The sequence below is a fragment of the Dipodomys merriami genome, unplaced genomic scaffold (genome assembly GCF_024711535.1).
Source record: "Dipodomys merriami isolate MVZ:Mamm:240054 unplaced genomic scaffold, mDipMer1.0.p SCAF_2, whole genome shotgun sequence".
Lineage (NCBI taxonomy): Eukaryota > Metazoa > Chordata > Mammalia > Rodentia > Heteromyidae > Dipodomys > Dipodomys merriami.
In genome coordinates this window covers 32,693,555-32,719,217 of record NW_027203381.1, presented here as the reverse complement: position 1 = coordinate 32,719,217, position 25,663 = coordinate 32,693,555, and the positions used below count along the sequence as shown (strand labels likewise).

The 25,663-nt window shown below is 36.3% G+C and overlaps 1 protein-coding gene and 1 long non-coding RNA gene across 2 annotated transcripts in view; one reads left to right on the top strand and one right to left on the bottom strand.

Moving 5' to 3' along the window:
* Dsg4 (desmoglein 4) overlaps window positions 1–12,401 on the top strand; it is a 31,098-nt gene extending 18,697 nt beyond the window's left edge. Inside the window, exons 12-17 of the mRNA XM_070030905.1 lie at window positions 2,220–2,435; window positions 4,734–5,033; window positions 7,102–7,241; window positions 8,514–8,577; window positions 9,910–10,127; window positions 11,637–12,401. Coding sequence (XP_069887006.1) covers window positions 2,220–2,435; window positions 4,734–5,033; window positions 7,102–7,241; window positions 8,514–8,577; window positions 9,910–10,127; window positions 11,637–12,401 — 1,703 coding nt within the window. The remainder of the gene's footprint in view (window positions 1–2,219; window positions 2,436–4,733; window positions 5,034–7,101; window positions 7,242–8,513; window positions 8,578–9,909; window positions 10,128–11,636) is intronic.
* LOC138832061 (uncharacterized) overlaps window positions 1–23,936 on the bottom strand; it is a 170,673-nt gene extending 146,737 nt beyond the window's left edge. Inside the window, exons 1-2 of the long non-coding RNA XR_011373495.1 lie at window positions 23,880–23,936; window positions 23,497–23,578 (exon numbers count right to left, since the gene is read on the bottom strand). This is a non-coding gene — a long non-coding RNA (uncharacterized lncRNA). The remainder of the gene's footprint in view (window positions 1–23,496; window positions 23,579–23,879) is intronic.
* Window positions 23,937–25,663: the final 1,727 nt, after the last annotated feature.

Below are 25,663 nucleotides of genomic sequence, written 5' to 3'. Positions count from 1 at the left end.
TAAATGGGCAGAATAAGATTCAAAAAAGAAATCATGACAAAGTTCAAGAAAGCAATATCTGTACAATCTGGTCTTCACCTTGAGGTTCACTTTTAACATTTGGGCAAGTTATATAAGATATTTATTATTGACATTTTAGAGGGACTGTTTCCAAAATGAATTCTAATCATGCTGGTCACATCCTATGTTTGACAATTGATTGTATGTGAAATCTTCAGTAAAAATTAGAATAAAAAAGTAACCACTTCATGTGAAAGAAGAGTGTATAATCAAAATGTAACAGGAGCCAGGGTTGCTCATACATGTAATCTTTGAGGATTAAACCTAGAAGCCAGTCTGGGCAAGAAAATCTGTGAAGTTTTATTATTATTATTATTATTCTAGAGTTTATTGGCTCTTACTGTTTATTTTTTGTATGTATTTTATTATAAAAATACTTACACAGGGGTTACAGTTACATCAGCAAAGAAATGAGTACATTTCCTATTGGGCATTGTTGGCTCCTCCTTTGTTATCTCCAATGAACTTCCAAAAAGTCAGAAGTGGATCTGTGGCTCAAGTGGTAGAATGCTAGCCTTGAACACAAAAGCTCAGGGATAGTGCCCAGTCCCAGAGTTCAAGCCCTAGGACTGGTGCAAACACACACACACACACACACACACACACACACACACACACACACACACACACACACAGAGAACATACTAGGAGAAAACTAAATGCAAGTCTCAGATGTTATGCACACAGCTGTCCAGATGGTTCTGTCTAATACACATGTAGAGGCAGAGGCAAACCCTATAACCAAGATCTTGAGCATTGATTGTCATCTCACAAGGTCATCATCAGAAAGCTAGAAAAGACAGAGATAATAAATAATGCATTATATAAAATAATCTGATGTCTTTCTAGTGAAAGAATGAGTGACTAGATACCTTAGATGGCCCAGTGCTGAATCAGGTATAACAGAGTGCACAAAATTATGTAGAATATGGATAAACACTTGGTTTATTATTATTTATTATTTGATTGATTCAGTGACTCTACCAGTTAGTCAAACAAAACATTTTTTTTGTTTCTTTTTTGTTTTTGTTTTTTTGTGCTGGTATTAGAGATTGAACTCAGGGCCTAGGCACTGTCCCTTAGCTTTTTTACTCATCTGATATTCTACCACCTGAGCCAGTCCTCCATTTCCAGCTTTTTTTCTAATTAAATGGATATAAGAGTCTCCTGGACTTTCCTAACCAAGCTGGCTTTGAACCATGATCTTCAGATCTTTAGATCTGAGTAACCCTACCTACTCAGGTGTGAACCACATGCACCTAGCACAAGAACTAAGTGCACTAGACAGGATAATGTATTCTACTTTACAAATGAGAAAGTTAATGCTTCTTTGCTGGATTAAAAAACCAAAAATGTGGATCAGAAGGGAAGAGAAAACTGGGAGACTGTGAGAAAAGGGATGAAATTGAGCCAAAAGAGATCTATTCTTTACCTGACTTATGTAACTGTAGCCCCTTTGTATATCATCTCTATAATAACAGTAAAAGAAATTTAAGCAAAAAAAATTCATTCACTATAACTGAACATAGAGTAGGAAAGTAGATGAAACTCAGACTTCTAATTGTTGTTTTCTATTTTTTTAATAAATTATACTAGGCAAATATGGTTTCAAAAAGCTTAATGGTATAAAAAAGATCAAATAGATTTATATATGCTTTCAAGAGAGCCATTTCAGAGAGAAATGGAATATATTTGAATCAATAATAAAAACAAAATTATACACTCAATTGTTTAATTTCCACAAAAACTACAGACAGAGTAAGTTAGCATGCTTAACAGAAGGCTATCTGTTGCACTGGCATCTAATTTATTGGAACAAAGTGAGAATAGAAAGCAGTAGACCTTGAAAGGGGAACATTTAATTTCCCATTTTAGCATGCTTAGGAATTCACAGAATGGAATAAAGATTACGTTTAAAGAAGAGTGAATGCAACATGTAAGTCTTGAATGGGGAAAAATGGTTCAAAAGCACCCACTGTAAGTAGAAAAAAGTGCACAAGAGCAAGAGTAACTGCCGATCATCAAAGTAGGCAAAAACCTGCCATGTTTCACAGGTTAACTCATACTACTTCTCTAAGTAGCATCATTATGTGAGATGAGCAAGACTTTTGTTTCCCTGACACCCTTTACCTCAACACCCATGATGCCTTACTTTTCAGATGGCTCTGGCAAAACAGCTACAGGAACTATATGTATTGAGGTTCCTGATGCCAGCGATTACTGTCCAGTCATCTATTCTGGAAGAACCATCTGCGTTGATTCTCCATCAATCTTTATCTATGTTAGTGACCATTCTTTCGGGGCCCCTTTTACTTTCTGCGTTGTTGACCAGCCATCAGAAGTAGCTAACATGTGGGATATCCAGACAATAAATGGTAAGTGGAATGAAAACATGCTCATGATTCAAGCCCAAAAGCAAAACGTATTAGTAAGTAATAAAGTTATTTAACTATACTTTATATTCTTTTATATATTTCTTGCTCTATGACTTTCATGTGCACAAAGTTTGTTTAGAAAAATATTAGGCTGAAATAATAGTCAAAATATTCCATCCAGTCCAGAGCCAGTGCCTCACGCCTGTAATCCAGCAACTCAGGAAGCTGAGGTGTGAGGATAAAGGTTCAAAGCCAGCCCTGGCAGAAAAGTCCCTGTGGGATTTTTATCTCCAGTCAACCACTCAAAAACCCAAAGTGGATCTGTGGTGAAAAGTGGTAAAATGCTAACGTTAATTAATAAAGCTCAGGGACAATGTACAGGCCCTGAGTTCAAGCCCCCTTGACCAATAAAATAAAATTAAAGTGTGTGTGTGTGTGTGTGTGTGTGTGTGTGTGTGTGTGTGTGTGTGTGTGGTGTCTGTGTGTGTGTGTGTGTGAGAGAGAGAGAGTTCATCCATACTTCTAAATAGTAATGCATAAATACCAGTTTATATATCATGCTATATAAGTGGGTAGAAAAGTAATCTTTGCTCAGTTGACGTAAACAGAACCCGTAACTAAGTCTCCAAACATTAACCTTCCCTATTTTCAAAAGTTTGGATCGAGTCACATAAATGTCTCTGAAATCCAGGTATCTTAAAATATGCTTAGACATTCCCTTGTTACTTAGGAGCACAGAGACCAATGAGATGATAGTTTTATCAAGGGCTATAGTTCAGATTTTTTGTTAAGCGTAAAATTTCACTTCAAGTGCCCAATAGCTGAGCAATGGCTGGGTAAACTATGGTGTAGAGTGTTAACAATCTTAATGTAAGCAAATATTAAAACCAGAATCATGACACCTTTATAAATACAAAAGAATACATTCACCAAAGACTGCAAGGTATAATATAGATCCCAAAGAAGCACATATATGTCTGCTAACTGCTGGTGGTTAAAAATAACCTGACATAGAGTTTAAAAAAATAAAATAAAAAGCATAGATTTCAGAAAAGGTACTTTACCTACCATGGGTTCTCCCTGAAATGTTAAATGTGTAATAGAAAAAGAAATGCCACAAGAGAAGTTTCTTTGGGAAAAGGTATCTCCTTAATTTTGTATTCACCTGCGCACATAGGAAAGATTTAACAGGGAAGGGAGATGTTCCCAACTCCACAGCCCATGGTGAGATGCAATTCTTTCCACCTCTTTGAAACCACCAAACTTCATCAGTCACAAAATTCACCAAATGTGAAAATCCTAAATTATAATACAAAATGTCATTGATACATATTTAGTCTAAGAAGAAAATCAGTTGCTTTTTTATCATCAACTTTCTAGTTTTTTTTTCAACCAAGCCCCTCCCTTTAATATTTAAAGCTAAGCACATTCAATCAATTCTCATTAAGTAAAAACAACTCTAATCCACTTTCCCCTATTCTTCAGTTATTCAAATAGGAATTGCTAACCATTTTTCTCCTTCACATATTAGATATTCTGAGTAAATACGTAAGAAAAATATTCTAGCTGGGTGTGGTAGTACATACTTTCAAAAACAAAATACAAACAGAAAGCCTGAGTGAGTAGGGGACCTGTCTCAAAAATGTGTGAGGCCTTAGATTTTAATATCCAGTACTACCAAAAAAAAAGTCTACATAGACCTTGGTGTGAAAACGATACTAAAATCTTGTCAACAAAAATTTCACGAAAATATTCCTAGAACCAGCTGATATTGTAAAAAAGAATGTATATAACAATGTGCTATGATATCTTTTGATTATTACCTTGTGGACTAGTTAGATTTTGATAGACCCTGATGGCTTATCATGTATCTAACTGAAGGTAATAAACTATACTAAAAAATCCGCAATGGTAGCACAGAGAATTTGGAGGCTAGCTATTGAAATAATTTTAATTGAAGAAGCAATAATTTCAATCAAAAGATAACTCTTTGAAGATGAATTTGTAAACTGTAATCCTAAATAGAAGTCTTCCAATATTTTCTTTTAGCAGAATATTTTTATTCATTAAACATTTGTTGAGTATACATTATATGTAAAGCACTATTGAGCAATAGAGTCCCTTTCCTGCTTTGTAAAATTGACAATGTAGTAGGAAACAGTAGGAAACAGCTAATTTTAAATGAAAACTGAAAATAAAAGGACAAGGCACTCCATGACCAAGAGCCTAGACACCTCAAATTCCAAGATTGTCTTGATTATCAAGAAGAGCAACCTATTTTTTTCTCTTCTTTTTCAGGAACATCTGCAATCCTTACGGCTCAGCAACCTTTATCTCCAGGAACTTACCAAATTCCAATCCTAGTAAAGGACAGCTATAACAGAGCATGTGAATTGCCCCAGATTGTGCAGTTGATTGCCTGTGTATGTGACAACAATGTGTGCTTGCACTCCAGTACCACGGGCATCTACACTGGGGATGTGAGCGGGGCGACTGACATCTATGGATCCACCACTGATGATGGAGTTGGAGAGTCAAATGTCCGGCTTGGACCCTCAGGGATTGGCATGATTGTGCTGGGCCTCTTACTGCTACTCTGTAAGTACTACATTAAGTCCTGTTTTCCCAAAACTCTCACCAGCCTTGCTAGGAGGGCTGGATTCATTTGGCACAATGTTCATATGCTCTGAAAACAAACAATGAGACTGGTAAGGGTATGGAAATATTTGATGGTGATCCCTAAGTAATATATGACTAATGACAGTACTAAAGATGGGAGATGTTAAAAATTACTAAGTATCATATACTAAAGCATAACATCATAAATCCCATAATGGAAGTTGCATTAAAAGGTTTTAAGAGTAGAGAGCAAGAAGCAGTTAACTCAAAGAAGAGATATTAGGAAAATCTTAATGGAAGAAGTGGATTGCACTGCATCTAGAAACCAGAGGATTTTCTTGGAAGTACAATGTACATGAGGAAATCTAGAATGGAAACTGGAGCAGAAAAGGAGCCAAGAGCTGAGGATGTTGACCTGTGGTAGAGCACAGGTTCAGCATCCATGTGGTCCTCGATTGACTCTCCAGTACCAAACATTAAACAACAAACAAGATTGGGAGAAGCAAAACCCCACTCAGGAGGTAGAGAGGTGTGAAGATAGGTTGGGGGCCAGTGGGGAGGTACAGGCCTGGGGTTTGGTCCTCGGGAAATGAAGACTTTAGGGCTCAAGGAACCAGCTCACTCTGAGGTAGTAAAACACAAGAAGGAGTTTAGGGAAGGAAGTTTGCTTCTGGATTTTGAACTAGCAGGAATAAAAGGACCTCCCATCAAAACTTTTCAAAAGAAAATTCTCCTTTTTGGAAATTTATGGTGGAGGAAAAGGAAGAGGGGGAGGAAGACTAGATATGTTCTTAATTTTAGGTTGCCCCTAGTAAGCTTAGATTTCAAACACTACATTCTTAATTTTTAAAAGGCTTAAATTTATCAAGCCATATTTCTGATGTCTGAGCACAAATTAAAATATCATTCCAAACTATGAGAAAATAGAAACTTTTGTGAAATAATCACATATTATTTTAAGAAAATACTATTTATGAGTGATTCTCAAAATAAAACTTATGAGTGACTCTGAAAATGACATGAGAGACATTTTCAAGAACATGAACCTAGGAAAATGAGTGGAATTGACAGCTTTTATAAATCAGTGGTTCTTAACCCAAGCCATACCTAAGAATCACATAGAGACCTCTAAAATAACTCACATGTAAGCCCTGATCCAAAATGACACTCAAGCTTTAACATGCTTAAAAACTTATGAGTTAAGCCTTTAAGAAGCTAGTGTCAAGACCAAACATAAGAGTTATAGGAGGCATAGGCATGGTTAGAAGCTGGACCCAAGCAAAACCACTAGATTCTATCCCAGAAATAACTCACACATAAAGGGCTACCGGTCCTGAAATGGTAGGGGATCTGCCTAGTAAATGTGAAGATCATAAAGGGAAAACGCATTTAAAACACCTAGCCTGTCTCATACTGTCACTCAGAACATAGCACCAATAGAATATCAGATATTTACCATGTGATTGCAAAGATGACTGAGACTGGCAAGCCCCTGCCCTAGCCAGGAAGAGATTCAAATTTCCAAGTATGATTTCTACTGAACATGCTTTGCTCTCAGACCATTATAAGGTTCAGAAATAGAAACTGAATCATTGTATGTTCAGGAAGATACACACAAAGATAGCTCATATATGTATACCTATATTATATATGTGTGTGCGTGTATGTATGTATATTTATCTGTGTCTACACATTTACAAATTCACATACAGGTCTATGAGATATCAGGAATCACACTTAATTGGAATCCTTAATATGCCACCAACTGGCTCATGTCACTTGAGCCATGGGGAAGATCAGATTTTACTTTCCAAATCTATCAGAGTCTTCTCTGGATTACATGATCTCACACTTTATCAATTAGTCCTAATTGATCTAATGCATATGTCCATTATATGTCCATAATAGATATGTCCATTTGATTCTCAGATGGGGAGGGATGATGCTTTTATCTTTATCTTTTGGTTCTAACTAAAATACCACACAAATGACTCATTCGTTCACCAATATTAAGCAATAGGGGTTAACTCATCACTTTCTTGGGCAGTGTCACCTCTGTTGCTGCTCATGTGTTGCTGCAAACGAAGACAGCCAGAAGGGCTGGGGACAAGGTTCGCCCCTGTGCCCGAGGGTGGAGAAGGAGTAATGCAGCCGTGGAGAATAGAAGGGGCCCATCCAGAAGACAGGGTGAGTGCACTGTTCCTGGTCAGGGAAACTAAGTCTGGCTCTGAATAGAAACGTTAGTGTGAAAATGTTTACTATGTACAAATAATACATACTGATAAAAATGAGGCACAGTAAGTTTATATGCTTCAATTTGCAGTCTGCATATGAAAATAAAAAAATTAGCATGGCTTGAAAATTATATCAAATGGAAATGAATAGATCTCAACTTTAAACTGTTTAACATCATACATGTATTTTAGTGAATAGTGCTGCAATAAAGGTTGTGCTGGTGGCTTATTGCAGCACTATTCACTATAGCCAAAGTATGGAATCAGCCCAGATGGCCCTCAATAGACAAATGGATCAAGAAATGTGGCTTACATACATGATGGAATTTTATCCATTAGAAAGAATGATTTAGTACCATTTGTAAAGAAATGGAAAGACTTGTAAAAAAAATATGCCAGGTAAAGTAAGTCAGGTCCAGAGAGACCAAAAAATCCATGTTTTTCCTTATATGTGGAAGCTAGATTTAACTTACAAACCTGTAAATAAATATGTTGGGTGGTATGCAAGTATATACAAATGTATTGACTGAAATATGGTAGATTCAAGGGAGATCTCAAATAGTGTAGTTCCTTTGAAAGACAAAAATCAAAGTTCTGCGAAAGAAAACACCAGGTAACAGGTACTTGAAAGAGGTAGTTGTGGTCAAGGGGAAAGGGGCAGACAACTGAAGAGGACAAGAGGAGGAGAATGCAGGCAGTAACTGGATGTATACCCTCCAGAATTAAGAATTCTGAGAGAAGGGAGGATGGGGTAGGGATAGGAGAGAATGTTGAAAGGGGTGGCATTGATCAAGATATATTGACCACATGCTGGAGGCTTATGCCTGTAATTCCAGCTACCCTGGAGGCTAAGATCTGAGGATTACAGCTCCAAGCCAGCTGGGGCAGGAAAGTCCCTGAGACACCGATCACCAATCAACCACTAGAAAACCGGAAGTGATACTATGTCTCAAAGTGGTAGAGTGCTAGACTTGAGCAAAATAGCTCAGTGACAGCACCCAGGCCCTGAATTCAAGCCCCATGACCACCACCACCAACAACAACAAACATATATATTCAAGCCCCATGACCACCACCACCAACAACAACAAATATATATATATATATATATATATATATATATGTATACATATGTCATAAACTGCTTTGCTAAATGGCAATTCCTTTGTATAATTATCTAATTTTTTAAATATGTATTTTAATGTCTTCTCTTTTTTCTTTTCAGGATGCATTAAATGTATGTCCACCCATGACAGCTTCTAATACCCAGGATCGTATTGATTCCTCTGGTCAGTGAACACTAAAGTCTGTTTTTCCTTTGACAGTTTGAAAAATCATTCAGCTAGACCAACCTTATGTAAAAGTAGACACTTTCCATTAGAAAAATAGCATATCTGTTATTCCCCATGAGATAGTATATTCAGAGGGAAAAGTGATGTATTTAAAGTTGCCACATTAGCTTTCGACCTTAAAGTCAAGCAAAGTATAATACAGCAATTAAAAGGGAAAATTCTGAACCCAAAATGCTAGGGTTAAACAAAGGAGGAGGCTGCAATGCGTGATAAGAAATGTACTCATTATCTTGCTCGTGTAATTGTAACCCCTCTGTACAGTATGTTCACAAAAAATACAAATAAAAATAAAAATTAAAAAAAGAATTCACATAGTAACACCAAAAAAAAAAAAATGCTAAGGTTAGATCACTAACTCTGCCATTTACTACTAAGAAATCCTTGGGCAAAACCTAACCACTCTTTGCAAAAGAGGTTTTAACAAAGAACCTGCTTCAGAATGTTGCTATGAGGAATGAATATATACACCTAATTTATATATATATATATATATATATATATATATGCTATAGATACATGTTAGTTATAATATATATGTGTGTGATTCTGAATGCATTAGAATAGCACCTAGCATAGACTACAGGCTATTGCACTGACTATATTACAAGGTGTTCAAAGGAAAGCAAACACAGCCTATGTGCTCTTCTACTAATACATTGAAGAATTTTTCTTAAGTTCACATATACTATTGGACCATCAGTATCTTGTAACCTTCCTAGCTTAACAGTCTGATGCACACCAAAGAATACTGAAAAAAAATACCCATCCATGATTAAGCCAAGCAGAATGACTGTATAATTCTGTAGAGACAGATTTCGCAGTGCTGACTCCTTCGTATCCAAAGCCCGATCCCTTCCACTCAGTGTTTAGATTGGCTGAATATTCCTGAGAGACAGTTCCGCACCCAGGGCCCCAGTGAACGCGGACATGGAGCCTCCCGGGTGGGGAGCATGCGCCCTCCTGGCTGGGAAAGCTCTATGCAAAGCCCAGAGACCCAGCTCCTCTCTGTAACTTCTACAACTTCAACCAAGATTATACACACAAGCCAAGGGCATGTCTGAGGGCTGGCTGAATCTGTTGCTTTTTTTTAAAAAAATCTTCCAACTTGGAGATTCTTAATATTATTACTGAAGCTGCTTATCTATCTTTCCAGAACCTTCTCTGTGGCATAGGGTGGTGGGTTGTAGGCATGTAGAGACTGCGATGTGTGGGGATGCAACAGTGACACGGGCAAGCCTCCCGCTGGAATGAGAACTCCTGTCTTTGCAGAAATCTACACCAACACCTATGCAGGAGGAGGCACGGTGGAAGGGGGTGTGTCGGGAGTGGAGCTCAACACAGCAGTGGGAGCAGCCGCAGGCGGCCTGGTGGCTGGAGGCGCTGCCTCGGGAACCTTGAGGAAGAGGAGTTCCACCATAGGCACGCTGCGGGAATACCAAGACACAGCTGGCTTGAACATGGCCTTCCTGGACAGCTACTTCTCAGAGGTGAGTCTCTTGCACAAAATCTCCACAAACTCCTGCAAAATTGTGCCAATGTTCCCTTCAACTTTAAACATCAACACCACCACCAACCACAACAACAACAACTTGTGATCCAATCCAGGCAATGATCCTGTTACCAAAAGGCTATTTTTTTAATTCTTTTATTGTTATTATAAAGGTGATGTAGAGAGGGGTTACGGTTATGTAAGTCCATTACCAAAATATTAAGTAGCAGAGACAGTTTTGTCTTAATTTCAAGATGCCAACCCATTCGTCTCTAATACTAGAACTGAGCGTCTGGTACAAAACCAGGGAGAAAATATCAGGTGACAGTGTAAAGGGATGATTGGTTTTAAGATTTTATTCCATAACTGTTTGAGTCTGGACAAGAAGTTCACTTTTCATCCTTTCCTGATCTTTCATTATTTTAATGGAAAAAGGAAGTTCTGCATATTCCACAGGCCAGCCATGGCTGTGTCTATAATCTCAGCTACTTGGGACATGGGATTATAGTTTGGGGCCTGTGCAGGAAAAACAACAAAACATAATCAAACAAACAAAAAATATCAACTAAATCTTTACTTAGAAGGTGATCCAAGTATATAGCAATGCACTAGTGTCATCCTAGCTACTTGCCAGAACATCGTCAGGGGACTGAAGAAGTCCAGGGGAACAGAAATACAAATTAAACCATAAAGGGCAGGGCGGGGGGCATTGAAATTAGTAGAGTGCTTGTCTAGAAAGTATGAGGTTTAGCATTCAAAGCCTCAGAACTCTCAAGAAGAACAACAAGAAGATAAAAGTATTCAGTGGAACTTTTCAAGGGCCAAAGCAGATGAGGGGAAATGGAAGAGTAACTAGCAGGTCTCTGCTCTCATTCCTCCCTTTTCAAGCAGAGATTCTACTTTCATCTGTTCTCTTCTACATATTGAGCTCCTAACTAAGACTATATTTTAAAAGCTTTGATTTAAAATTTGGGGCATCATAGAAAATAACCTCCTAGTGCCTTTCTTTGGCTAACCCTCACCCCAGAGAGCATCTAGCTCTTTTAACTTACAACAGGAAAAAACTTCATGAACATTCTGACTATGCTCTCTGAAGTTTAGAATGGTTTCATTCCAAATTGATCATATGACTCTTAAATAAGTATTTTGAACATAACTGAACACCTTCAACTTTTTTCTAGACTACCTCAGAATCCAAGAAACATATATCCCAAATATTTAAATACCTCCATTGATTCAAATACTTAATGAAAAAAAACATGTTAACTTTCAAATAAGAGAATTTCACATTCATTCTTCATATTTTGGGCTTCATGAATACACACCAATCTCCTAACAATATCTATTATGTTAGTAATACACTCACCCAAACATCAATTCTTCTTCCTTTTTTTTTTTTTTACATAAAATACTCTTAGATCAATTTGCTGTGAAGCTTTGCTGTTATTCATCATTGGTTGCTTTAAGGAAAGAATCTTGTAATTTTCCATTCTTCTTCTAATTTTAGAAAGCATATGCATATGCAGATGAAGATGAAGGCCGACCAGCCAATGACTGCTTGCTCATTTATGACCATGAAGGAGTAGGGTCTCCTGTGGGCTCTATTGGTTGCTGCAGTTGGATCGTAGACGACTTAGATGAAAGCTACATGGAAACTTTAGATCCAAAATTTAGGACTCTTGCTGAGATCTGCTTAGACACAGAAATTGAGCCATTTCCTTCACAGCAGGCCTGCATACCTATTAGCACTGATCTTCCTTTGCTGGGACCTAATTACTTTGTCAATGAGTCTTCAGGAATGACTCTCTCCGAGGCTGAATTCCAAGCAGAAATAGCAACATGTGAACCTGTGATTCATGGGGATATCATAGTGACTGAGACTTACACAACCACTGAACCATGTGTACAACCTACTACAATTGTATTTGATCCTCAGCTTCCCACCAATGTTGTTGTAACTGAAACAGTAATGGCACCCGTCTATGATGTTCAAGGTAATATTTGTGTGCCTGCTGAGATAGCCAATACCCACAATGTATACTATGCCGAGAGAGTGATGTCTAGTCCTGGTCTGCCTGACATGAGCAATACTAGCATGGCTGATGGTTGTATGGGACCTGTGATGAGTGGTGGTATTTTAGTAGGACCAGAAATTCAAGTGACACAAGTGTGTCCAGACATTCACATAAGCCAAACCATTGGCTCTACATCCCCAATAACATCTCGACACAGAGTAACACGATACAGTAACATACATTATTCCCCACAGTAAGAGCTTAATCTCTTCTTATGCTCAGTATTCTAGACGGAGACCTTTGTAATTACCAGTATAACCATCAAAGATATATGATGTACTATATTTAACAGTCAACAAATACTCAAATATTCTAAGTTCAATGACATCCTTTGATTCTAGTTTTTGCAGGATAAATATGGCTGAGCACTTTAGGTAAGCCCTGTGTAGTTCTTTCTGATTTTAAATAATGTGCCAGAAAACTTGAAGATAATGTTGTACATCCTTTAATACAGCTTCTAGCCCATAATTCTTTTTGCAAGTCCTACAGGTCTTGAGCCCTGAAAAAAACCAGTCACGTAAACCAAGACACTCTTATTCTTGGAAATTGCAAATGTTTTTTATACATTCTTCAGCCATGATTTTCTTTAGAGTCATATTTCTATTAAAAATTTCCATAGAAAAGATGAGTGTTATGTACATTCCTGGAAGTAAATGGAAAAGGAATATGAAGCATATATCAATTGATAAAAGAAGTCATATTTCTCATCAAACCATTTCACAAGACTAACAATATTAAGAGCATGCTTAATTCATGAAAATTGATTTTTAATATTAATAGTTACATAATTTAGAATTGGAAAAGTATGATGTCTATAGAAGAAACAAAACATTAGAAGTAGTAATGGTTTCCTCTTCACAGGAATTTTTCTGCCAATTTAGCTAATTATGTCAATAAAAATCAAACATTGGTTAATCAATTTCATTGATCCAAATCATGGAACTTTCATACGCTAACCAGATGTTCTCCAAAAGCACATATGTAATTTTATTTTCATCAGTAGTTACTTAGAAGCTACTAGGTTTTGACTGTTGGTCTTGGCTCTTTGAATGTAGAAAACAGAGCCAACTCTTACCTTCACTAAGCTCCTAATTCAATTTTAGACCTAAAATAAAATTCTGTGATAGGGCTTTGAATTCCTACAAAGAATGATTAACTAATTACTGAACTCCATTATCAAGTTGCATTTCTCTTCCTAACACTACTACCTATATTGAATGAGTGAAATGGAAACACACAGGGAGACTGATTTTGTAGGCATAAAGCTGGCATAAGAAAATATTCTGGCATGGTGGTGTTACATACTTCTGTAATATATGAGAACTATATGGTAGTAACTATGACTGGAAATATAGTATAAATGAAACTTACTTTCAGGGTTTATTCCTTTTGGAGGAAAAATCTTATCCAATTCTTCATTTTCATGTGTCTACAACCAACTAGTTTAAGCATAAAATCTTGAATCTATTGCTTGACATCTTGGCCAGTGTTCTAATATGGTAACTTTATCTGAATGGAGTTACCCTAATTTGTCTATTTTATTGACTTTGATATTTTCCAGTTGAAACAAAAAGTTTCCTGATTCTATGAAGTTTAGGTGCAGAACGGTTAAAATATTGTAGATTTTGCAATACTTCCCAAATTGCATGCACCAGCAACTGTTACTTTAATTTAATTGAATAAAATTATTCATATGTGAAAAAAGTTATTCATATGTGAAAAAATTCTACATTCCACTATTCTATAATTTGGTAAGATCCATGGGCTAACCAAGCACCCTTGGTTCCAGGATCATTCTGACACTCACTCTACAACCACCTGGCATATAATACATTCAATTATGTGGCCCATCCTGATATGGAAATTTCTCTCTTTAAATCTGTATTCACAACACCAATAATTCTAAGAATTATAAAAAGTGACTGGCAAATACTTATATGCAAAGTACAAGTGAGCTAAAACCTGAAAATTATGAGATCTGAAAAAATGAAGAATAAACTAGAACTAAGCATTTGACTAAAGATCAAAGTATGTAATGGAGATATATAACCACTTGTGAGAAGGGTAAGAAAATTTTTCTGCATACATGCTTTTTTCTATCTGTTTCTCATTATACAAAGACTTAAAATTGCTTCCAAAAGAGCACACTCATTTCTACAGGACACTTTTCTCCACCATGTCAACAGAAACAGATCAAAACCATCTCGTTTGTACTCAGAACATGCGAGGGAGAACTCTCCCATCATGCCGGGATGATCATGCAACTCAAGCTTTTGAAAGTGGTGTCTTTGTGAATGTCATCCCAAACAAAACGAAAAGGATAACCTAAAAATCTCCCCTTATTCCGTAAGAATTAAGATTCTGGAAGTAAACTTGGTATAGCACTTGTGTTCAGGCATGAAAATGAGTCTAAAAGGCCAGGAGGTGAAATGTAATCAATAAATATTATTCAATATTATTTGAGTCGATATTGTCTGATGTACAGAATTACTTGAGGATAAAGCATTATTCAATAAATAAATATATGGGCTCTCTTGGTGAAGTCTTAGGTGAAGGGAAAGAAGATATTTAGAATATGAGGATATTTAAAAACATTTTTTAACAGAATTCTGCTTTTAGACTAGCTGTTTCTGAATGAAATGTACTAGTAAATGTAATAATGTTTTATATACTTCTTCAATTAAATCATGTTAAGAGAAAATAATGTTTCACTTTTTCTTAATATACGTAGTATTCCATACATAACATGGACATATATCTGGAAAGTATGTTCCCATTTTGGTCCTGGGTAGTCATTGTCTTTAATATTGTATTCATTGTACAGAAGGTTGGATTCATTGTTAATTCAAACTCAGAAAAAAAATGTGTAGTGATTTTTCTGTAAAATCATTGTTTTACATTTGGTTATTATTTCATTTTATTTCTTATTATTTCATAATCTTCATCATGAAATACAAATCAATTTTAATAAGCATCAGAAAATGTTCTAGAATTGTAGAGAATTAAATACCATTTCTTACCATCTCTCTTAAATGCAACACAATTATAACTATAATTTCTGTACTAGAGATACCACATTCTGTGGCAATAAGGTAATTACCATTAATTTCACTTAGGGGGTTTGAGGAAGGATCTTTGAAAAAGAAAGTGAAATCTGGAAGAAGCCAAGTAGAATTTTGTCTAACAAAATTTGGCTTTTTTACTTTTTTATAAAAGCCCAAATATTCAAGTAAAACAAATACAAGTTTGAATCAAAACAAGAATTATAAAATTGTACAGTCATCTACTTTAAAATTTGTTTCTGTACCAATTACTCAAAATTCATGATCCTTTTGAACTCTCAAAACAATATCACGAAAAGAAAAAGAATAAAATCACAAGGAATTCGATCCAAATGATAAAGAAAACACTAGAATTATGATTTGTACCCATGTCAGGGATGAATACATTAAAACTAAGAGAAATTGATGCTTCATATTAGAGCTTAAGTTAGTAGCAGAGTTAAAATCAAAGCCAGGTACCTTAGCCCAAAAACTTTATTTTTACCCACCCAATGCTATTGATTTAATTCCAGAAGGATATTTGAAATGTACATGGCAGAGGATTTATGTCTCAATAGGAGTATAGATTTAGCTTTCAGAAAATGGAGAGCCAATAGCAATTTCTGCACTATTCAAAGGTCATGTCCTACTTTAAAAGAGGACCTTGGGGCAGCCCAACCACAGCACAAAAACACCCTGGTGACCAATCACTAAGGCAGAGGGCCTGGCTTTTAATTCTGTGGTGGTAAAGATCTGAGAATTGAGCATGGCAAGCTCAGGAGAGCATCCCACCACCTGGGTGAGGAGGGCCATGCTGTCTAAAATGAGGAAAATTAATCATTTTTTGTGTTAATCAGTATTTGCACATTGCAAACTTCAAAGCATGACTTGCCTTTGTTAATACTTTATGTGAAATAAATGTAGAGCCGGGCACAGGCTTTTCAGACCTCTCTGATTCTGCACCACACTGGTTCCTTCACCTGATACTGCACTCTCCTCACCTTCTTAGCTTTCTTCTACCATGTTCAGGACTCACCTCAGGTATTGCCACTTCTCAGGAGCATGTATTTCTCCCACTGCCCCAATCTTCTTCCTCAGCAATAGTTAACTCATTCTTTTTCCTATGCCCACCAGCTTGAGAGCTCCTTGAGAGCAAAAGTAATCCTTTCTTCCTTTCATCCTGTTAATAGAATATAATCCAATTCTCCAAAGCACCAAAAAAAAGAGCTTGTCTGCAGTTCAGCAGTGTTGCCTCTAGATAGCAGCCTTTGGAGGAAGTGATCATCTAAAAGCTTTTATAAATGCCGCATGTAGCAAGATGTTTGAATGTAGCTTACAATGAACAATACACTTCAGGAGAAATAGATCTTTTGCAAAAGAAAAAAAGTGCTAAAATTAAGTTATAGGAAATAAATTCTTATGCTTTTTAAAAGAATGTACAGTGCGATAAATGACTTGCAAAAAAAATACTACCAAGAATGAATCTGGGAAATAAAGCCACTCCTTGAAACCCTTAAGAACAGATAATGAAGCAAATGGGGGCAATTGCAATCCAAAATGAATATCCAAAACAGACAGTTCTAGAACAGTGGTGACAGGTTTTCCTTCCCTAGAGTTAGTCAAAACAGAGGGATGACCATGTGAATTTGGCGCTAAGATTTTGAATTTTTTCTATCATGATTTTCTCACATTACTATGAACAGGATTTTGTAAAACATTTATAATTGTTTCAAAAATCTGTATAAATTCATATATTTGTACCACATTATTCCACAATTCCTGGTCAAGTCCATATTTTAATACAAAATGTTACATGAACATTTACATATTTTATATATATATATATATATATATATATATATATATCCTACTCACACAGAAGTTGAAGTGTTTCTATAGGAGAAGCACTTAAAAGAAGATATCACATCAACTGATATGTGCAAGTAATTTATAGTGTTTTCTAAATTTCCCTCTAAGTAAGAATGTCAACCTAAACTACCATCAACTTTTATAAGACTGGCTTAACCATAAATTTAATAATTAATGTTATCCATTTTTTCATGTTTAATAACATGGTAAAGCCTAAAATTACTTGGTGCTTTCCAGCCATTATACAGAATTTGACACCTAGTACATGTAGGTTATCTAAATGAAATGATGAATGATTAAATAACTTTGATAAATTATCATGTATTTGTTCAATATATTTCAGGTCTTTCTTCTCTTGCATATGATTAGATATGCTGAAAATTCAGAGTACTACTTCAGGAGCCTTTGCCCTGTTTTCCCATGTGTTTTCATATTTACTAGGTACAATCTCAATTTCTTACTTCCTTTAAATTATCGTAGCATTTTGAGTAAACCCATGTTTCAAAGAAAAAAAAAACAGGAAGCATTTTCAATAAGAATTAACTAAACTTTGTTGACTACTGGTGGCTCATGCTTGTAATACTAGGTACTTAGGAGGCTAAGACCTAAGCAAGGCAATTTGAAGCCAGCAGAGTAGGTAAAATCAGTGAGACTCTTCTCTCCAATTAACCACCAAAAAGCAGGAAATGGAGCTGTGGCTTCAATGATATAGCACTAGCCTTAATAACAAATTCTCTGGGACAGCCCCCTGGCCCTTAGTTAAGCCCCAGGACCAGCACACACACACACACACACACACACACACACACACACACACACACACACACACACACACACACTCACATACACACACAAACACACACACATTACCTAAAATTAAGCTAGGTATGTGACATACATATGTAATTACAGCACTCAAGAAACTGAGGTAGGAGAATCCTGGCCATCTCAAGGTCATCTTGGGCTACTTCACAAATTAGAGGCCAACCTGGACACTGTGAGAATATGTGTTTTAAAAAAATGAAATTTAATTTAGAGATTATTAACAATAATCTCCATCTTTCTTTTTTGTCCATCATGGGGCTTGAACTCAGGGTCTGGGCACTATCCCTGAGCTTTTGCGCTCTAGGCTAGCACTCTACCTCTTTGAGCCACAGCTCCCTTTCCAGTTTTTAGGTGGTTAATTGGAAATAAGAGTATAATGGCCTTTCTTGCCCAGGCTGGCTTCAAACCACAATCCTCAAATCTCAGCCTCCTGTAGTTAGGATTCTAGGGGTGAGCCACCAGCACCTGATTACATCATTCACTGTTATAGTATGATATTTTGCACAGGATACTTTAAAAGAATGCTACACCTTCTGGAGAATTGAAGACCACGAGAAAGCCCTTTGGTAATGACAGCCTTTCATTATAGTCATCGGTTGACTAGGAATTCATATTTTCTTTCAAACGTAGCTCTTGTATATAAATGCAATAACAACAAAAATCATATGGTAGTGTGCAAATGGTGTTACTATTAGGGATAAAAATTATTTGCTTTTAATCATATTTCTCACCGTAACTATGAAAGCTAAATAAATGAACTTTGACCCGTAACCCTATATGTTACTTGGAAAAAGTACATTTCTATACAGTCACATTATTGTCTCAAAATATGATGCAGTTTTACAGTGTTCGTGCCTTCTCAGTATTTGATGGTAATAAAAACATTAATTTGTTAAGACAACTTCTTTAAATTCTGTTTTAGCTAACTTGAAATCACAATTTGTATCAGGAAGGAATTACTGGCAGCAACTTTGCCAGTATTTTTAGATAATAAGCAAAAGATGTGAAACATTTATTCGTCTTAAAATTAAAGTAAGAAGCAATGAATCCTTCAAACTATTTCATAAATGAATTCTGGTTTTTTTGTTTTTTTTTGGGGGGGGGGAGGGTCAGGTCGTGGGGCCTGAACTCTGGGCTTGGGCACTCTCCCTCAGCTCTTCAGCTCAAGGCTGGCGCTCTACCATTTGAGCCACAGCGCCACTTCCAGCTTTTTTTTCTTTTTACTTATGTGGTGCTAAGGAATCGAACCCAGGGCCTCATGCATGCAAGGCAAGCGATCTACCACTGAGCCACCTTCCCAGCCCCAAATGAATTCTGTTTTACAGATACTGCTGGCAACTGTCTAGTTATTGTTGTATTGGCATGGTGTTTGTTCATTGGTTCGTATGCAGATTGAATTGTATCCAAAGGTCAGAGTAGACATATCAATGTATGATGTGAATGAAACTAATTGAATGAATGTAGAGTAAGTAAAAATTGAAAACCCTCTGTTCTTGATGATGCTTGCATAAAGATTGACCCCTAATCATTTTTAAAGAGGTTTGCCTAAAAAGAAGATCTCAGTTTGGCTAGAACTTCATAGAGTTGAGCCTCCCCTTGATTAACTGATGACTAATTGAAAGATGAGAGAGATGCTGACTGTGTGTTTTATAGGGAGGTAGTGACTCTGTGTGGTGAGTGATGATGAGGTGTTGGTACAAAAGTCACAGCACACACATGTGATCAGCATAATATGGATTGACTAAGACATCTCACTGGGTGAGGCCTTTGGTATCAATAATGCATGAGCCACCAGGTGTGGAGAACATGAAACTAAATAGAGGTTATAGAAAAGGAAGAGCAAATGTGTGTGTGTGTGTGTGTGTGTGTGTGTGTGTGTGTGTGTGTGTGTGTGTGTGTAGTTGTTATTAAGTATGTTGTACACTAAGAATTGCTTTTCAAATTGTTTTCCATTTAATCAACTTGGGAAATTTTCCTTGTATAAATCAAGGACATGTTTTCAAATGTATAGGAACCACCATGACCCACAAGTAATTCCAATGCTCATTTCTTCTTCAGAAATGTTTTGGAGCATTTTCATTATTGATCTATGAGCCAAATGCCAGTAGAACGGTAAACTAAGATGAACACCAAGACCCTTACAGTCAGATTCAGGAGGAAGAATTAAAAACTGGTCGAGTGAGGGCTGTCCAGTAGTATGAATGGCACTGTCAACAGAGAAGATGGGAAGTGCTTAACTAGTAGAGTTAAGAAAGAAAAATTAAGACTTGACCTTTGAGCCCCATCTGGAAGTATAGTAGATTTATTATTATTATTATTATTATTATTATTATTATTATTATTATTATTATTACTACTACTACTACTACTACTACTACTACTACTACTACTTGACAAAATACCCAACATGAGCAACTTAAGATGAGGAAGGATTTATTTTGGCTTGCAGTTTCAGAAGTTTCAGTCTTTTGCCTCCCTATTTCTGGGCCTGTGGTGAGGAAGCGCATGATGGCAGAGAGGGTATGGTAAAACAGAGCTATTTATCTCACGGCACCAAGAAGTAGAGATAAAGACGAAGGGCCTGAGGTCAAGATCTACCCTTCAAAGACACACTCAGTGAACTACTGCCTCCATTGTGGCTCCACCTCCTAATAGTACATTCATCTGTGAACTCATCAATGAATTAATCCATTGATAGAATTTGAACCTTTGTGAGCCAGTCATCTCTCAAAACCCCAACCTTGAATGCATGAACATTGGAGGATATTTTTAAATTCAACTCATAAAAGAAAATAACCTCAGGAAACAGTCAGATGGAGAAATGAAAAAGAACACTCTTAGTCTCCCTTCCCAAAGAAAGGAGATAAATAAGGAAGGCACAACAAAAGATCTGTTTTCTGCAATAGAAGACTAGAGAATGGTAATATATGGTGATATAGACAAGAAGGAATCAGAAGCATGAGTTTGTTGAGAAGTACTTTGAAATTTCTATTTTAATCTGAAAATTAAAGAGAAATTGTCTAATCATTCACACACAGTAAGATCAGAGGAGGATATTCTTAGGAGAGGAACACAATGGCACAATATAACTATGTGCATCTGACCATATAAAATAATATTTATCAAAATAAACTCCAAGAAATGGAAACAAGAGGGTTTTTTTGTTGCTGTTTTGGTTTTCTTTTCCTTTTGTCATGTTGTTTATTTGTCCTTGGGAGGGCAAGTGGGGACACAGAAATGGAGGGATAAAAGGTGAACCAATAAAGTAGTGGTACACACTGAACACTATATTGAAAGTGAACTATATAACTTGTGGGTAGGGACAAGAAGGAAAAACTGGGAGAGAATGAGGGAAGGAGTAACATTGTTTAAAAAGAAAGGTACTCTTTAACTGACTTATGTAACTGTAACCCCTATGAATATCACTTTTATAATAACAATAAAAATGAAATGCATGAAAAGGAAAAGAAATATTCAAAAGAGAACAGGGACTCTGAAATTACATAGTTTGTTCTGTCAGGAGACAGATAAGCTATTAATAATGATGATCCCAGTAAAAATGAATTGTGAAAAAATTATTTGAGTTTCATCCACTCATCAATATTTGGAATAATTCACTACCTATGTCACAAAATCCTACTATAAGTATGCATTTAACATCATCAGCAATTGATATCATCCAGTTAGGCCAGTCATGTCCCAAAGATGGCACTGTAACCTAAAAACACAGAGCCTAGGAACTATCCTTAATACTGTAGGAGTCTCCCTACAGAATTATATATAATAACAGCACAAAGGGGAAAAGGGGAAACTAAGACCCAGTCAAGAATATATCCTTTTCATATTTGGAGAAAACAGAAATGCAATCAGAAGACATCTCAGGGTTAAAAGTTCAACCTATTTATTTTTTGCTAAGTAGGGCAACATTGATTATTCTCCTAGTATAAAATGAGTGTATGTTTATTGTAGAAAACTCATAAAACATAAAGTGTGAATAGAAATAATGTCCCCTTGCCTAAAGACAAATACTAGCAATATTAAGGTAGTTTACTTCAGCTAATGCTACTGTAGCTCTACCCTTCATCTGACAGGTAATGCAGTATCTATGAAACCCAAATTTATGAAGGTTCTTTAGTCTTTCTATATACCTTTACACACTGTATTTTTTTAAAGTTGAGATGACCATATTCCAAAGGCTTTTTCAATTTAGTAGACTTGGGAAAAGTATTTTAAGAGGCATTTCATTCCATGAATAGACAATAAGGTTTCTCCTCTTGATTTATGTTGTAAATAATGATGACACTAATATATTTGGAGACAGACTTTACATTGCTTTCAGTGGAGCTGGGCTGTCTAGTTGGAGACTGCACATATTTAAGAAAAAAGGGAAGGGCTGATATTGTCCAAAAGGAAATGTATTCTTTGCCTGACTTATATTAATGGTAATCACTTTTTTTCTTTTTAGAATTTTTGAATAAAAATAATGAAAAAGGAATCTATGTTTTACATGATGGGCAAAATACGCACCAAAGTGCAATAATACAGCTATAATTCTTTTAATCACTACAGTTCCATTTTCCCTTTTAGTTCTGATATTCTGTCTATGAATTCAATACATGAACCATTCTATCATGAAGCTTATGTTTGTTTGTGAGGATGCCAGCACTAGGGAATAAATGGCCAGCACTATGGAGTAAATGCCAGCACTATTGAGTAAATGGCTAACCCTGACATGAATGAAGGCTAAGGCTGTCCCCAGGTGATTTTGATTAGAAGTCATTTTCCTGACTCTTAAAATTAGGCTCTACATTCTATGGAAATGCATATCCCCTATCTAGGAGTAGTGTAGCCCTAGAAAAGTTGTGGAATATAATCTTCTAAGAAGGTTTTGAATCTTGTAGAAGGTCTCTCACCCCAGAAAGGCTTGAGGAAACCTAAACCACAATATCACATGACCCCTCTCAGGTACCATCAGCAGGCTAACTGATAGAACTAGGTTTGTACATCCATCAAGAAAAGTCCTTAGATTCAAATATGAGCTTTGGAAGGAAAAACATATTCTCAACAATGACAGAAAAGTGATTTGATGCAATAGGGCAAAATCTCCTCCTGAAGTAGTACACACTTATATCTTATCCTCAGTCTTCATCTCAAAAAGTTGGGGATGTTTATGTTTCTAAACACAATACATTATAACCTCTATTTTTCACAGCTGGTGGATTTCATGTAATAGCATGCTTGCTATTGTTTTCTATTTCTAGAATTTCCATTTCTGCCCTATTTCCAGCCCCCTTTAACCTGGGGAATTTGCATTCTCCATTTTACCTGTCCTGAGATAGTGGCAGGAGAGAAGTTACTTTAGCAAGTGACACTGAAAACTATAGTATGATGAGCTTCATCACTTAAACAAAAATAAATACAGACGGTTTGAGCATATGAGGTAATGGTTGGCTGATGCAGTGACCCCTCTCATAACAATTACAAGTTGAGGTGCCAACTCTTCCCAACAAGTATCTCAGGCTCATGAGACTCATTAACTGTTTCTGGTGGGCGTTACCTGTTTGTTCAGCAGGCTTAACAGTGCTGTGTGAATCCTTCTCCAGCAATAACTAAGAAGGTGCACTTGAATCTAATAGTACCTGTGGACCAAGTCATATATTTTTTTAAATGAACAGGAAATTTTAACACGAACCATATCCCAACATCATAAAATGTGTCATTTAGAAAAACAACCAATTGGGGAAACAGATGAACAATAACGGAAAATACTTTATCCTAATCTGGCAATGGGACCTGGACAGTTTCAAAAGTTAGAACTTTCCCCTTCCATCTTCACAGTTAGTGATAGCAGGGTATGAAAGTTTGTATTCTGCTGAGAGGAAACAAGCTGAGAATGTGGAAGAGGGAGAAATTCTCTAGCAGAACGAGAAAGAAACTTACCCTCCACTGAGCAGACCTCTTGCAGTCTTCTTTGCACCACTAGCTAGCTAGGAAAACATATCCAGTGGTCAAGAGAGAAGAGAACCAGATTTTCCAGATTCCTTCCTCCACACTCCTCCCTTCCCTGGAGGACCAAAAGAGAAAAAGAGACAAGAGACTCTCCAGAGGCTTAGGAACTGTGGTTTCTGTAGAATAAAAGAGAAATCCTTTCTCTCATGCTAAGGGTGTGTTCTGTTCCCTACATGTTTTGGCAAACACTGCATGTTTTGCCAAGAACCCTTGGCTAAGACAGAAAAGCATGTAGCTTAACAGGAAAAAAGATGAGAAATTAAATCTGAAGATGAAACCACTAAGCTCCACAGAAGACATACTGATTTGCAGTGAAATGTTGAAAGAGAAAACAACCTTCACTTTGTCAGCTAGAAAATCTACTCAAAATAAGGAAAGGATTTATATTAAGTTGAGAAATTTGCAGTGATTAGTAATTCTTAAGATTACGTGCATGACTATTTCTTTTCTTTCCCCATCTGGAAGACCTATCCTGACCCAAGATTGTATCACTATCTCATTTATCTTTATATCTCAAGGTCCAGGCTATGTCTAGTGTGTAGTGGACATCTGATAAATATGTGTGTTGAATATTTGTGGACTGAATTATCATTTTTAACCAATTCTAACATTGTCACAAAAGTGTTTCTTGTATTTGTGGGAGGTATGGAAACACCTGTATTTCTAAAAGAGAAGTTATAGAAATTATTGCTGTTTGGAAGATTAGATGTTTCAGTTTCTACCTATATGACCAGATTGAAAATTTTATTCATATCTGGGTCCACTTCTCAAATAAGTCACAAAGATCTGTTCAATTTACTTTAATATTCATTAAAAAAATCAGAGTTGACTTAAATCGGTCTTTTTTTTTTATTGTGAAAATACCGTACAGAGGGGTTACAATTACATAGGCAAGATAATGAGTACATTTCTTACCAAGCATTGTTGCCTCCTCCTTTGTTTCCCCTTCCCATCCCTTCCAATACCAGTCTTTATCATAATGTTACACAGTCGATTTGATATGCCTAACTAAGCTAATGTTTCAATGGAATTCAATAAGACATAAAAGAAAAAAAATCCATATATATTACACAAAGCAGGAGTGAGGATTATCTTATAAAATTTTTGTTTTATGTAAAACATGTCTCATTTCTTTGTGTGTGTGTGTGTGTTGACTACAGGTCTTAGTTAAAATAAATCTAAACACCACTATATGGACTCTTCTTGTTTTGTCAGGCTATGAAATGTCTGAATTGTATGAGTAAGTTCAAAGCAACAAAAATCTTCTAACATTGGGAACAGGTGGTGAAGGCTAGCTTCCCCAAGGGACCTAGGGCAGTGCTTTTGGAGCTGAGCAAATGTTACGCATATGCATAGGAGAGATGGTTCAGTGCATTAGCTATTACTCAAGCACATGAGGATAAGCCCTGGGTGGATCCTTTATCCAAATATCTCTTCCTGGAATTAGAGAAATAAGGAAGTCACACACCCCTGAAGTATGAATGAACTTGTGAAAATGATTATTTCATGATTCTCATCTACCAGAGTCTTCTGTAATCAATACTAATGGAGACAGTTTATCCACATGAAGAAAAGGCAATGGGTTGTGGTGCAGCATATTTATTCACTGTCACTTATATGAAACTTAACATTTTGACTCTCTTTGCATTCATTGATCCTCAACTTTTGGAGGATGAAATACACTGCCTTTTGTAGAGACTGCATTTTGTAGTGGC